Below are 15,637 nucleotides of genomic sequence, written 5' to 3' on the forward strand. Positions count from 1 at the left end.
ACCACTCTTTGACCGGCACAGACCCCTACTTCCAAAAGCCGGTCACAATCACCCACCAGCCTCTGAAGTGCCCCCTTCACATTTGGCAAATGCCCCCAAGAGAGCGCTGGTCCTTAACACCAAGCCCACCTGCCAGGGTCACCTTCTTCTCAGTGGTCCTAGCCCAGTAATCCTTCAAACAAATGTTCTTTGATGCGTTTGGTTAGAGAGAGAGAGAGAGAAAATGAGCGAAGGAGAGGGGCAGAGGGAGAGAGAATGAGTGAGGGAGAAGGGCAGAGAGGGAAGGAGGGAGGGAGAAAGAGAGAGAGGGAGGGAGGGAGGGAGAATCTCAAGCAGGCTCCATGTTCAGTGCAGAGCCCAACATGGGACTCAATCCCGTGACCCTGGGATCATGACCTGAGCTGAAATCAAGAGTCGGTCACTCAACCAACTGAACCACCCAGGCGCCCTGACTTTGGATGCTTTAAATATTTTGTCCAGCCTTTCTAACTGCCCTCGGTGGGATAGTGAGTCTAAATTACCTACCCACCAGGGGCACCTGGGTGGCTCAGTCAAGTGTCTGACTTGGTTTCAGTTCAGGCCACGATCTCACAGTTGCGTGGGTTGGAGCCCTGCATCGGGCTCTGCGCTGACAGCACAGAGTCTCCTCGGGAGGGATTCTCTCTGCCCCTCCCCCACTTGCTCTCTCTCAAAATAAATCAATAAATAAACTTAAAAAAATGTACCTGTCCACCATTATCGGGAACAAAAGTCCTCATTAGTTATATGTTAGAGTCACTTGAGTAGCCACGTACGTGGCATAGGAACAATATGTAAAATGCCAGTACGCCACTGTCCAACTCTTTTGTTAGAAAAGAATTTTGTAGAAACAATTAGGCCTTGGAAAAATCCTTTGCTCTAACAGGAACTGCAGTGTCTAAACTCCTAGCAGCAAGCATGGGTTACTTCCATCTACCTATGATAAAGCGGTTAACGGATTTCCCAAGTCTTTACTGAGAGCCTATTATGTGTGAGGGACCAAAGAGATGACATTCCCATTTTATAGCAGACACTAAGTGATCAATTAATTAGTTGACAGACCTCACAATAAAGCCTGAGGTTCAGTTTTCAGCTCTCCTCTGCTTTTTCAAATTGTGTATTCTTCCCAAGGACATACAGGAATCTAATTTCTACTGTTTCAATGCCTTTATTCCTTTCAAATTATACCGAAAAGGCAGAATAACAATTTGATATTTTTGGCTACTGTGGTAACGTTTGACAATTTTCTAAAAAAAAAAAAATACAAATGATCAGTATCTAAAAATTTCATTAAAAATACAAGAAATGCAAATTAAAACATGAATACTACTTTTTCTATTAAAGTGGCAAAATATCTTTTTCATAATACCCCATGTTAGGAAGGTTTCAGAGAAATGAGTGCTCTTTTACACTGCTGGAGGGGGGTGAATTACAGCTGTTTCTGAAGAGTATGTGTCAACAGACCAAATCCTTGAAAACATGCATACCTTGCAATTCTGCTTCTAATAATGTATGCCAAGGAAATAATTACAAATGTGTATACAGATTTAACTTTAAAGTTGTATGTTGTATCACACCGTTTATAAGAAACTGGAGACTAATAGGGGATTGTTTAGATAGATTACAGAAATGACAATGGAATACTAAAAACAAGGGTGGCCATGGACGGTTATCTGTTAAAATGGGAAGTCAGTATTTTGTTAAATGGAAAAGGCAAGTTATAAAAGAGCACAGTATGATCTCATATCTGTTTTTAAAAACCATACATGTTTATATATACATATAGAAAAACACTGAGGATATATACCACATTACCATAGGCAATCTCTGGATGGTGGAAATAGGAGTGATTAAAAAAATCTTTATACCCATTTTTGTATTTATCTGCAACAAATGTGTACTATTTCTGTGATTAAAAAAGGAAAGAAAAGTGAAAGCCTAATTTAAAAAACTGCCTTGCTTAGGTTTTGGCTTGTGGCAGGAGGGGCGACATGCCCCCAGAGGCATCTACCTGGTTTTGTTCCTTCAGACCTGAGTGGGTAATTCTCACAGTTGTTTTTCTGCACATGCCGTAATCATGGACCTTTGACTGTCTAGAAAACTGTTCTCTCCTTTTCAACTAGATCTCACCGAGGCTATGACTGGGGAAGGAAGCCACCTTTCTAGAGGAGTAGGTTGGTTGCAAACCATGCCCAAGGCCCACACTTTAGTTGGGGAGCCCTTAGAAAAGTTCTGGGGAGAAAGAAGGCGGAAGCAAGCAGAAAACAGATACAGAAGGATGGGCTCTAAACTGGAAGGTTTCCGTTTAGTCCTTATGTCAATTCTAGGGTCTCCTCCATCTTCCAGGTAGGGCTGATGGGAGGATGCCCGAGATCTGGTCAGAGAGACTCCTTCTAAAGTTGAGTCACTTCAGAAGAGAGAGGACAGAACTGACAATCATATTGAAGAGTTAAACAAGTCTGCTAACACTGAACTATTAGAGCAACGCTACAGCTATAGAAATAGTGGCATGTGGATGGAAAGTTTGTTCTCGGTTGGTACAGACATTCCAAATGAACCAAAACTCTGTGAGGACCATGCTTAGTAGGTTCGGTAAATGACGACACTACCCATTAGATAGATAGATTCCTTTGCTAAGAACAAAGGAAAAGTTACTTGTCCAAATAAGGCAAACCTATAAAGTCATGTATAATATGGCAAAGGCCTGTCCCTCCTATATCCCACATCCTCCACTGTGATTCTAAGCCAGGGCTGAGTTTTCCTTGGGGTGGCTGCCAGATAGGGTTGAAAATCTGATTCTCAACTCACAGGCTAATATAAAGAGAAACCATATCAAGATTTGAGGGGAAGAGGGGCCATATTCATCTTCACAATAAAAAGTCACTATCGGCCTAGAGGCTCAGCTGTCAAACATGGTATTAGAGGGGTGTCCAAAGTAATGTGTTTCTGATTAGTAGTTTAAATACTAATGTCTGTAAATGCTACACTTTTAAAAAGAATAAATTACTGTAGATACAGTTAGCCATACAACCAAGTCACTCGCAGACACTTGTATGCTTTCTTGAATGAGAGAGAAAAAGGTGGAGTTTCAGCTATCAGCACGGGCATCAGCTGTCATGTGTCATCTTGGACAACAGGATGAATGCTGCTGTTACAGAACACGAAACAAGGGAGCCCAGGGTCAGGGAGCCCGGGGCAGGACGCCAGGGATGAGAGCACATTTGTGGCCGTGTCCCAGTGTCCTGCAACTGGGGGAAAAGGAAGGTTAGGAGATGTTGGGATGCAGGATGAGTGATGCATGAGGCATGCACTTGAGGCTTTAAGGAAGCAGGATTAGCCCTCTGTTCAACCGGACATGTTGATACTCATAATTTACATTAGTACCGAGAAGGCGGCAGCAGGGCAATTACATCAGGTTAAATGCCAGTTCTTGAGGGGAGGAGCCTTTAGAGCTGGGGGTGGAGCTGAGTCCCCCTCCCCTCAGTTACTCATGGGAAACCCGTTCCAAGGCCACATAGAAACTGTTCTTGTCATCTAGGCAATGCCAGCCAATTGGTCCGATTTCACAGTCTGCGCACACCAGAAACTTGATGTTGCCCACGTCCTTGGTGAAGCCCACGTTCTCAAAGATGAACATGTCATCAACCAGCCAGTGCTCCTGGAGAAGCTCGCCGTCAGGATTGCTGCCATCAGCCAGAGCTGGTTTCTTTCTCATGGAGGGAAGGAAAAGCTGCAGTGGAAAAGAACACAAAGAATGCAAGAGCTGACTGGCCAGTCACGTCATCACCCCCATTCCACTCACACATTACACTGCTCCCTAGCACTTTCTCGGAATGAAAACAAAATGAGGAGCCCGATCATTGACGGATGAGGATGCTGGGCGGCTCCTCTGTTGCCTCTAGTCCGTGCCCTGATTCTTACGAGGCGTTAAAGAGGTAACATGCCGTTTTCAACTGGCTTCACTGCTATCCTTACCATGATCCATAAGGCCCTGCCTGTTCCTAATCTCCCTCCAGCCACACTGGCCTTGCCTTCTTCAAACAGGGTAAGTGTGCTCTGCCCTCAGATCCTGGCAAGGCCGGTTCCTTCGTGATATTCAGCTCAAACGTAACCTCTTCGGGAGGTCTTCTCTAACCAAACAATCTGAATTAGCTTCCCATACTGCCCACTATGTTTTATTTTATACTTTTCAAAGTTTACTTAACTATTTTGAGAGCGAGATCGAGTGGGAGAGGGCGGGAGAAGAGAGAGAATCTCAAGCAGGCTCCACACTGTCAGCATGGAGACCAATCGTGGGGCTTGAACTCACGAAGCGTGAGATGATGACCTAAGCTGAAACCAAGAGCTGGTCACTTAACCAACGGAGCCACCCAAGCGTCCCTATATTTTTTTATATGGCTTTACTGAGGTATAGTTGACACATATACTGCACAATACTTAAAGTATACAATTTGAAACATTTTGGCCCAGACATCTACCCATAAATCATTACCAGCAAGACACCAAGCATATTCATCACCCCCAAAGTCTCCTTATGCCACTACCTCTTTATTTTCTACTTACCATTCTCTGAACTTAATGTATTGGCTTATTTACCGTGGGTCTCCCTCCACTAAAATGTAAGCCCCAGGAAAGGAAGGAGCTTACCTTTCCTGTTCACTACTATATCCCCAGTGCCTAGAGTAATAACTGGTATAGAGCAGGAACTCAAATATTTGTCAAAAGAATAAGTACAGGATACCTGGCTTTGCTCTATTCCATCACTGTAAGGTATGTGCTGGATTTATCTTACAAAAGAACATTAACAAGGAAAATCTACTTCTAGAATTCGGAATAGCATCCCAAGGATCCTTGTACCCACAAATTAACATGCCTTCCCAATCACTACGAGAAAGCCTCTGGCACACGCGCATGTATGTACACACACACACACACACACACACACACACACACACACACCCTTTAATTTCTTCCATATGGTTAGTTCACACACCTTTAGCAGCCCCACAGTACTGCAAGATACATACAGCAAAGCTTGTTACTCCTCTGCTCTCATTGTCATGGCTAGCCAATACACTTATTTTCCACCCTATGAAACACTTTTCAGTTCTTACTTTATTATGACTATGAAAATATTTGCTACAAAGCCAAGTAGTAGTCTATGGCTGTTTCTTTCTCGTAAGTTTTTTCTTCATAGGTAACAATTTACTTTTTTTCCCCCTCTGGCATTAAATTTCAACGTACCTACTATCATTTTTTTTTTAATTTAAATCCAAGTTTGTTAACATATAGCGTATTAATGGTTTCAGGAATAGAATCTAGTGATTTATCACTTATACATAAAACCAAGTGCTCATCCCAACAAGTGCATTCCTTAATACCCATTGTCCATTTAGCCCATCCCCCCCGCCCCGACACCCCACCAGCAACCCTCAGTTGTTCTCTGTATTTAAGAGTCTCTTATGGTTTGTCTCCCTGTTTTTATCTTTTTGCTTCCCTTCCCCCGTGTTCATCTGTTTTGTTTCTTGAATTCCACACATGTGTGAAATCATATGATATTTGTCTTTCTCTGACTGACTTATCTCGCTTAGCATAATGCATTCTAGTTCCATCTACATTGTTGCAAATGGCAAGATTTCATTCTTTTTGATTGCTCAGTAATATTCCACACACACACACACACACACACACACACACACCCCACATCTTCTTTATCCATTCGTCAGTCAATGGACATCTGGGATCTTTCCATAATTTGGCTATTGTGATAGTGCTGCTATAAACATTGGGGTGCAAGTGCCCCTTTGAATCAGCATTTTTGTATCCTTTGAATAAATGCCTAGTAGTGCAATTGCTGGGTAATAGGGTAGTTCTATTTTTAATTTTTGGAGAAACCTCCATACTGTTTTCCAGACTGGCTGCACCAGTTTACATTCCCACCAGCAGTGTAAAAGGGTTCCTCTTTCTCTGAACCCATGATATGTTTCTAATGCAACCCCAAACTCTAATAACATAGGATGGCCTCAGTGAGCTAGTCTGGCATTAGCAATCAAAATAAAAGCAAAAAAAAAAATTATTTTTTGATGTTTTTGTTTTTTTTTAAGGAGGATTCACGACCAAGCGTGGAGCCCAATGTGAGGCTTGAGCTCATGACCCTGAAATCAAGACCTCAGCTGAGATACAGTTGGATGCTTAACTGACTGAGCCGACCCAGGCCCTTCCCCCTGCACCAATTTTTTTAATTAAAAAAACAAAACAAAAACAAAAACAAACCCTAACTGGACTGACATTATTCCAAAATAAAAGGGAAATGCTTCGGTAGGGATGAGGAAGCCTCTCCTTGAATGCTAGTTAGGGAATCACAAGAGATGCTACCATGTATTAAATACCCCAGAGTTTGCACTTCTGGCCATACTGTAGCCAGTAGGTGTCCCTAATAGGGAGGAGGGAGCACTGATCCAGAGCTTTTTTACTCCCCATCTTCCGAGCACCTGGTTTACTAAAACAGGTATCTGTGCAGTACCCTGCGCTGTGTCACCTGAGACATCAGCTGAGGACATCATAAAATAGAACAGTTCCTCCTCCTGTTACACTGTCATTCCAGTCACTCTTTTTGCCCATCTGATGTTTAAATGAACCCCCAAATGCTTTGTTTTACACTAAGTGAAAAACTGGAACAAGCAGAGGCGAAGAGGAATCAAAATTCAGAAACCAGGAAACCTGGATTCCAATCCTAGCGGTAGCTTTCTGTGGGCCTAAATTTCCCTAAAAATATTTCTGGGCCATATTGTAGGTGTGAAATCAACATCTTAACTAAATGTAAGGGGAGTGAAATGTTAAGGGGAGAAAAAGACTTGCTAAGCATTAGCCCTTAGGACACATCCAACAAAGGAGAACCAGCTTCCTTCCCACAGTTCCCATTTATAATGCAGAACAGCGCCTCAGCAGTCTTGATTAGTGATTTAAGGGAAATACTATTAACCATTCATTCAAGGGGTCCTACTGGGTGCTGGTCCCTCTCTTTCTCAACATTCCCATTTTTATTGAAATCCCGTACGTCAGATCCACAAGACTAGACCTACATATATGCACACTGTATGTGCAGGTGTATGGAAGTCAACCCATTCACTGCAGTGCCCAGAGCTATTGCAGGGTCAAGTTTTGGAATGTAACATTTAGAATAGAATTAGGCTTTCTAGATAGACTACTGGGGTGAAAATCAAGGAATTAATGCCTAATTTGAGGCTGCTAGGTCAGCCGGTTGGGGGACAAAGTTGCCAGTTCCATCCCTGACCAGGTGGGTTAACTACTCCGGACTCCAGGCTGTACCCTAATCCTGGACTGGCTCCTCAGAGATAAGTAGAATACCACAACTCGGTGAGATTCTCAGTGGAACTCTTTGCTTTTTCAATAACTGTTAACAGTACCCTTTATTTTTTTAAGTTTACTTATTTTTTCTGAGAGAGTTCATGTGTGCAAGTGAGTGAGCGGGGGAGGGGCAGAAAGAGAGGGAGAGGAGAACCCCAAGCAGGCTTTGTGCTGTCAGCACAGAGCCCGATGTGGGGCTTGAACCCACAAACTGTGAGGTCATGACCTGAGCCAAAATCGAATGTGAAAGGGAGGGAGAGAGGGAGGGAGAGAGAGAGGCAGAGGGAGGGGGGGAGGGGGAGAGAGAGAGAGAGAGCAAGCCAGCAGGGGAGGAGCAGAGAGAGAGAATCTCAGGCAGCCCCACCCCCACCCCCCCTTGCTCCCCATCAGCACAGAGCCAGATGTGGGGCTCGAACCCATGGACTGCGAGATCACGACCTGAGCCGAAGTCGGATGCCCAACCGACTGAGCCACCAGGCGCCCCTTGTGGTGGTTTTAAAACATGTCCACAAATTATTTGACAGACCTTCCAAGACATAGACTCCACGTCTCTCACCTTGGGTCTGGGCGAGCCACTGTGACGGCCTCAATGGAATCAAGTGCAGTGGAAGTGACAGGTAGGTCAGAAAAGGCCATGCCGTTTTGGCTGGTTTCTCTGGGTACACTTGCTCTAGGAGCCTTCAGCTACTATATGAGAATTCCAGCTTCTCTGAATACCTCCAGGTACCCTCCAGGCATCACATGGAGAGACCTTGGGGAGAGAGCCACCGAAAGACCAACGTGCCCCCAGAGCCTATTTCAGTGCTCAGGTGTCTGAGTCTTCCCAGGCCACAAGCAGACACGTGACGGTAGAGAGCGTTTCAAATGACCCTTCTGACTGCACATGAAAGACCCCAAATGAGAACTGTCTAGCTAGGCCCTGCCAAGTTGAACTTTGCAGTTCTTCACACATACTGCGCTTTCTCTAACAACACTGAAACATCACACTGCTGTCCCCTCCACCTCTGTTCAGCTTCATTATAAATTCCTCTGTCACAGACTTCAGGTAAGATTTCAAGAAGTACCGAGCTAAAGGGTATGAACGTTTTATATGGGAAACCAATTATAGGCCTTTTTAACACATGCTGCACCAACAGTGACATACTAATCCATCCCACCCATGCTAACCCATTATTTACACTGGGCTAATAGCTTTTGTTCACTGATTTACTTACATCTAAGTATCTATTAAGTTCTTACTTATGGGCACAATCTAAGTGTAGGAGATACACAAGTGGATAGGATCTAGGACCTCATAGGCCAGTGGTAGAAATACTAATAATTTCATAAGATCAACTGAGATTACAGATGTGAGTGTGCTTTGCAGTCTTTAGGCCATGATTTCCGTCTTGGTACTGCTGACCTCCTGGGATGGAGAAGAAGTCTGTTGCAGGACCAGGGGACGGGGGTTGCTGTCTAATGCATTGCAGGATGCTAAGCCGCATCCCTGGCTTCTACCTTACTAGATGCCAGTAGCACCCTGTTATAGACTGTGTTCCTCCCAAATTCTTATGTTGAAACCTAATTCCCAATATGATAGGTCATGAGGACACAGCATATTTTTGGAGACAATTTTGAGTGAGGGTATGCACATGGCTGAAATGAGATTACACTTTGCACTTTCCTGAGGTTATTGTTACCCCTCAAGAAAAAGTTTAGTAAAATAAAAAAAAAATGTTTTCAACTTTCCCCTTTTGGGGTGATGGCAGCATGAAGAATATAAAAGTATCTAACTTGAAGGAAATAAAAGATTAAAATAAAAATGAAACCTCCCTTCAAAAATGATTTCAGGACTTGAGCGGTCTGTCCCACTGGAAATCTGATTCGTTGGAGAAACTGCGTTCCACCCAGTACCTTGGTAAAGCGTGTAGGTTACGAGAGTCATCTGTCACATCCCCTACACTAAAGTCGGTTCTGGAGCTCTTTTTGGGGCGGCGAGGAGCCCATCAGAAAGGACACCGGTGAGAGCGGTGTGATGCGGGCCAGTCCGCAGGGTGGAGCTGGAAGGGTTGCCCGTGTCCCGAGGCGCCGGGCCCTAGGAAGCCGGCGCCTTGCCGCAGCCCTGCACCGCACGCGGAGGAGCAGCGTCCAGCGCGCCCCGCGCCCGCGGCGACCGGGTGACTAGCCGGCCCAGACCTAGGGCGGGGCTGGGGCTGGGGGCCGGGGGCCGGGGGCCAGGGGCCGGGTCCCGGCAGCGCTCCCGCCGCCCAACTCCGGCGGGGGCAGCCTCAGGCGGAGCCTGGACGCGACGAGGGGCGCGGCCTCCGGAAACGCGCGCGGGGTCTGGGACACGAGCCACCTCGGCCCCCTGGGAAAGCGTGCGGGGGTGAACCGCCTCCAACCTGCCTCCCTACCTGTCGGCGGGAGAAGAGAGCGGTCCCTGGCTGCAGCACTCGGGAGCCACAGCGTTGGCACAGCACCGCCTTCCGGTTTCGGCCCTCGGCTGACACTAACTCGTTCAGCGGCTCAGCTGGTTCCATCGCCGCTACCGCCACAGCTTCCTCGGCCACGACCACGCAGGCGCTGTCTCTGCGGGCTTTTTCGGAACTGCGCGGGCGCGGCTTTCAGAGACGGGGTGGGGAGCGCACGGTCACTACCCGCCCCCCTCTGCGCATGCGTCCTTCCCCCCCCCCCCCCCCCCCCCCGCTCTGGGTTCTACTGCGCAAGCGCCTCATTCATTACTTGAGTGGTTAGGTGTCCGCTGGCTTTGTGACAGGGTCACTCACTGGGACGTGACAAATCCTCTCTCTTCATACTCACCTGGTCTTTGGGCTTCCCTTAAATATTGAGTAAAATCTGGGTAAATAAGCCATTAAAGTTGACCATACCATGTAGTTTGCTGAGATTTGACTTTGGTCTTCTGAATGAACGGGAACATTTCTGGAGGCAATGCGAAGGGAATCTGGGCCAGGCTATATACATCAGCAAGTTTTATCTACATTAGTTACTTCAACAAGAGACTACTTAAAGGGACATGTACCTTTTTGGTGTTGGAAAAAGATGCTTCCAGACTTTAATTGCTGTCTGTTCTAATCATTGCAACTATTTACTATGTGGCAAATACCGTGTTTGAGTGCTTTAGAAACAAACCTATTGAATCATCACAATTCCCTTATGTGGTTGTCACTGATTACTCCCAGTGCACAACTGAGGAAGGTCAAGATCAGAGGCTAGTTTCCAGGGTCCATAGATCCAGGCCTGGCTCTAAAGCCACTGTCCTTTGTCATTACACTATACTTTTCACTCCATTAGATTGATCTTTAGATCTCTAGCTTATCAGTTCTAGTGCATTAGGCCATGGATATCCTGAAATGGCAAGGGAAGCAGAATATGAAGGGGAACCAAGTTACTTAAATAGGTAATGTCTAATCTACCCATCATCCCCATCTGCAGGTTTTTCTTCTTCCTCTTTGTCCTTCAGTAATTCAACATTTAGTAATTATGTAATATAACTAAACCCTGAGGATACAATGATAATAGGCACTTTGTATTTGAGCACACAGTCTAAACAGGAAGACACACCCAAAACAAATGACATGTGATAAAGACAACCATGGGAACAAAGTGAATGGAAGCCAGGAATAGGGAATAATTCCATCTGGGGAGTTAGAAAAGGCTTTACCTAGGTGACATTTTAATTAGGCATCAAAATGTGACTAGGATTTTGTCTGAAAAGCAAGACTATGTCAGAAGAACAGTATAATACATGAACAAAGGTGAGAACACACTTAAGAATGGTTAGTAGTCCACTGAAGGACATTACACCTGAGGGAAGAGAAAACAGTGGGGGGGGTGGGGGGAGATCAGAATGGTAGAGTGGGCCCAGAGCACCATGGGTCTAAAGCCATGCTAAGGAATTTGAACTTCATAATGTGGGAAATGGGAATCTATGGAATTTTAGGCCAGAAATAACTGTTCCAATATTCACTGAAAATTTGCTGTATGTTAGGCACTATAATGATGCTACATGTAATTGAGGAAGAACATTGATAACTAAATGGAGGGGCTAGACTGGAAGACAGGAAAAGAGCAGAGGTGAGGCTATCAGGAGGCTATTACTCCATGAGTCTGTGTAAGAGATAAAGGCTTGAACTAAGTGGTAGCAGAGGGAATACAGTTATAAGAATATATTTGGAACTATTAAAGATAATGTCATGTACAAGCCAGAAATGAATTGCATGTCTGTATTGTAATGGGGGTAACACAAGATAAATGAGTTTTCCGAGGTGGGATAACTAAGTGGCTGGTTGCCAGCGAAGAGAGCTAGAAAAACAGGAGGAACCCCCATATCAGGCATACCTCTGTGTAGGTGTATGAGAAGAGTATGCAAGATTGGAAGAGTGGAAAGACAGCAATGAGTTTTAGATGTTTTATGCAGAATATTCAGTTGTGGCTGCCATATAAGAACTCTTAAGTCAGCAGTAAAGATAGTTTAGGAGGCATCAGTTCTGAACCCCCACTTTTCCACCTCCCCTGGATCTCTTCCTGAGAAAGGATGAGTCATATGTTTCATAGCTGTGGTCTGATCAGCAGGCACAATCCATCTGCTGAGGAAAGGTTGGCAGGGCTTCTTTAGTGAAAATAACTTCCTCTTTGGCTCCCCCTTCCCTTCGCTCTGGGAATGTCAGGATTTCTGCAGTTGTGCAGGCCTTCCGCATGGCTGTTTACATCAGGTGCCATAAATCAAAGCAAACAGAGAAAGGAATGGAGTGACTAAAGACCCTAAAATTCAAGTGGGTACTAAGTGAGCTCAAGATTGACTCCTCTTTATTCTGTTTGCTTTTCAAGTAAACTCCCAGTGTGAGAGGAGTCAATAAATACACAAATTCACGTAAATATTTTACTGCTGAGAAGCTCCACAAGGGTAAAGGGGCCACCTCTTACCCACGTCTAGCAAAGAAACATAGTAGGGCCAGTTGGCAAACACATAAGGTGAAGAGGTTGAAGAGACAGGATCATACAGCTGATCTCTGCCTGGTCCCCCCCACCGCTCCCCAAGTATCTGCAAGACAGTGTTGGTTAGCCACAAACTCTCTTATAGGCACTTGAGACCACGGATTTTTAATATTTTCTTAAAAAAATACAAAGGAAATGAACTCTTTACGCCAATACAACTCGGGGAAAGAGGAAAAAAATGGAATTTTAGAATAAAGGGAAAGTGCATCCTTGTTTAGGTTACCACATCCCCACACTCCCAATACCCACAAAGCCAAGAATTTCACTCCGTAACACAGGGGAGCCTTGAATAGTGGCTCAGAAATTCAGAAATGGTGGTACCAAGTACTGGAACTAACAAAAGAGTTTTGGTTGCCTTGATTATTCTGTCCCAGGAAGAATAAAATCCACTCTAAGGACAGGTCAGGGAACCTCATAGTAGGAAAAGGACTAATTGTACCAAACACAGCAGTAAAAACCACTCCTTAGCAGAAGTGTGCCCTTAAAAGAACAGGGCAGTAATCAGGTAGCTGAATTTCTACGCTGCTGCCACCCCCACCCCACCCCCAAATAAATAGTAATGAAGTATAATAGTGTAGTAGTATTTGAGTCAACACAGACAGACAGTGTCTCACCGACTCAAGGCAAACCTTGCCATGGAGAGATGAGCCCTGGCGGCAAATAAGACGATTGTAAAATCACAGGTACTTCTAGTTTGTTCCCAGGCATACCAAACTCCCACCTTTATTCCATCTCTGCTCATCCCAACAGTTGTTCATTCTTACTCTGTCAATGCCAAGATGCGCACCCAGAAAGATCATGGGGAAATTAAAAGATCCTTCCAATAACACACCCTTTGAAGTCTTCCAGGTTATACCTCAGCGGTGTTCTAGGTTTACTCACATCCCATCAAATTCTGTTTACTTCCCTTATTCTAAACCCAGTTCTGATACACCAACCTTGTCCCTTAAGGCAAGGCCAGGTCTCTCCCCAAGCCCCCCAAGTTTTGATAGGGGGCTTTCCCCTCTATTATCCTCCAGAACGGAACTGTGTTGTCCCTAGTTACCTGCAGACTAGGAAAGGTATTTATTCCTGGAAAACAAGACTTGGATTTTACCCAGCTTACTCAAGTTGGTATCCTTCCAATCATACGCTGGATGCTGTCCACATCTAGTAGGTCATACTCACCTTAATTCTCTGCAATACACGAGGCACAACATATATATGGATTCTCCCAAGCACATGACAGTGCTCTCTGGACAAGGAGAGATGGTCTGGCCTCTCAGATCCATTCAGTGTGCATTGTCTTCCCTTGAGTGTCTGTTACCCACCCTCCTCAGAGAGAACTACCAGCACAAAGTGGAGTGTGTGTCAAATAAGTACAATCATCACCACACTGGTGCTTGTAATCACCCTGTGCACACGGTGAGAAATAGATATTCTGGAAAGGATCCTTGACGCTCCCGTAAACTGTCCCTTGGACTGGTCACTAGCTCTGGATGGCGCTCCAACGATGGTCACTTCTCTCGAAGAACACACACGCCAGCATCACAGCGCTGGGTTCCCATGGATGTCACTACTTCCCAACTGTCGATGATAGGGTCATAGCACTCGATGCTACTCAGCAGGGAATTCCCATCGTATCTGAGTGGGGAAGAAGCAAAAGAAGAAAATGAACTTTCTATTCCTCTCCGTACAGTCCTACATTAAAGTTTGCCACTGGAGATGTCTCCCCCAACCCAAACCCTGTCTCGATCCAAAAATTCGGAATGGATCATGTTGTCCTGGATGCACGACGACTCTAGCCTGGCTTCCAAATCCTTACCCCGCAATAGCATAAAGTCTCCCGCGAAGCACTGTGGCCCCTACATAGCATCGTGGAGTGGTCATACTAGTGACAGTTGTCCAGGAATCGGTGCGAATGTTGTATGCTTCAACAGAAGAAAGGTGGGCTGTACCATCAAATCCCCCCACCACATAAATATGGTCATTCAGCAGGGCTACTCCTGCACCTTGGGGGGAAAAAGGCATAGTAAATCAATACTACCAAGCTTAGGAGAAGAATTCTAAAAACAAAACATGATCACTGGTGGCCAGCTGAGTTCTAGAGTAGCTGAGGGATGTGGACTAGAGCCAGACAGGCTTAGAATAATCTAGTTGTCTTGATTTTCATTATGTTTAGAGAAAAGACAGGCAAAGAGGAGAATGAAACCAGACTTATGTTTTACATGAGTGAAGTGTACGGTGAAGAAAGAAATACAACTCGGATTTGTTGATACCCTCTTTGACTCCACCACCACTGCGTATGTAAAGATTTGTCAGCACAGTCGACTGTCCTCTCCTTTAGATATGAGTGGTCTTACCAGAGCGCTTAGTGGCCATTGGTGTAACATTAGTCCAATGTCCTGTGTGGGGATCATATTTCTCAACTGAATTTAAGATATTCAAGCCATCATATCCTCCTGAAAACCAAAGCAGAGACCATTTCAGACAGACTGGTAAACCCTCATGCCCATTCCCAGTGTGCCTCTCTCAGAGTGTTTCAACTAATTGTTATAGTTTCAGTTCTCCTTCAAGAGTTCCAATAATCCAAAGAAAAATCTGATAGTACCCTAATTTCTGCTTCCATGAGAAAGATAACCTCAGTTAACAGAAAAGATATTGGGATAGACTAGGGTTTTAGTTGAAAAAGGTCTATGAACTTCATTTTGATAAAAAGGGGTCCCCACCCATTGAGCTCCCTCATCTTCGCCTCCCAGACTGAATACCTAGGCAGTAGATCACTCCGCTGGCCACAACTAGTCCAGCACCCTCCCGGGCGGTTTGCATATCTCCCAGCATGCTCCACTGGTCAATGTTTGGGTCATACCGCTCCATACTGGTATGACGCCTACTTCCATCAAAGCCTCCAGACACGTAGATCATATCTGCTCAGAATGAATGAATCACAGACTATTAGAGGATGAGAGATTTCTTCTTTAGTTTTTTATGTTTATTTATTTTAAGGTGGGGGAGGGGCAAGAGAGGGAGAGCCAGAATCCCCAGCAGGCTCCATGCTGTCAGCACAGAGCCTGATGTGGGCCTGAACTCACAAACTGTGAGGTCATGACCTGAGTCGACAGCAAGAGTCGGGCACTTAACTGAGTGAGCCACCCAGGCACCACGAGGATGAGAGATTTCTATTCATTCTTCTCCCTACAAATTCCCCACAAGTCCTTTAAATGTTTGGGAACAAAAACAAAGTGTTTTTTCATGAGATAAGTCAATTAAGTCTTAG

The 15,637-nt window shown here is 45.1% G+C and overlaps 2 protein-coding genes across 5 annotated transcripts in view; both read right to left on the minus strand.

The window, feature by feature from the left end:
• Positions 1-3,358: 3,358 nt before the first annotated feature.
• On the minus strand, positions 3,359-10,040 carry RABIF (RAB interacting factor). Its single transcript, XM_042925707.1, has 2 exons — positions 9,780-10,040; positions 3,359-3,748 (listed from the first exon to the last, which is right to left on the minus strand). The coding sequence occupies exons 1-2, from the start codon at positions 9,903-9,905 to the stop codon at positions 3,503-3,505; spliced, it is 372 nt and encodes a 123-aa protein (XP_042781641.1). The 5' UTR covers positions 9,906-10,040; the 3' UTR covers positions 3,359-3,502.
• Positions 10,041-13,740: 3,700 nt separating this feature from the next.
• Positions 13,741-15,637, minus strand: part of KLHL12 (kelch like family member 12) — a 33,389-nt gene continuing 31,492 nt past the window's right edge. For all 4 annotated transcript variants that reach the window (XM_042925168.1, XM_042925170.1, XM_042925171.1 and 1 more), the window contains exons 9-12: positions 15,129-15,287; positions 14,724-14,822; positions 14,186-14,372; positions 13,741-14,004 (exon numbers count right to left, since the gene is read on the minus strand). In XM_042925168.1, the coding sequence (XP_042781102.1) occupies positions 13,878-14,004; positions 14,186-14,372; positions 14,724-14,822; positions 15,129-15,287 (572 nt within the window). In that variant the 3' untranslated portion in view covers positions 13,741-13,877. The remainder of the gene's footprint in view (positions 14,005-14,185; positions 14,373-14,723; positions 14,823-15,128; positions 15,288-15,637) is intronic.

This window comes from Panthera leo, chromosome F3 (genome assembly GCF_018350215.1).
Source record: "Panthera leo isolate Ple1 chromosome F3, P.leo_Ple1_pat1.1, whole genome shotgun sequence".
NCBI lineage: Eukaryota > Metazoa > Chordata > Mammalia > Carnivora > Felidae > Panthera > Panthera leo.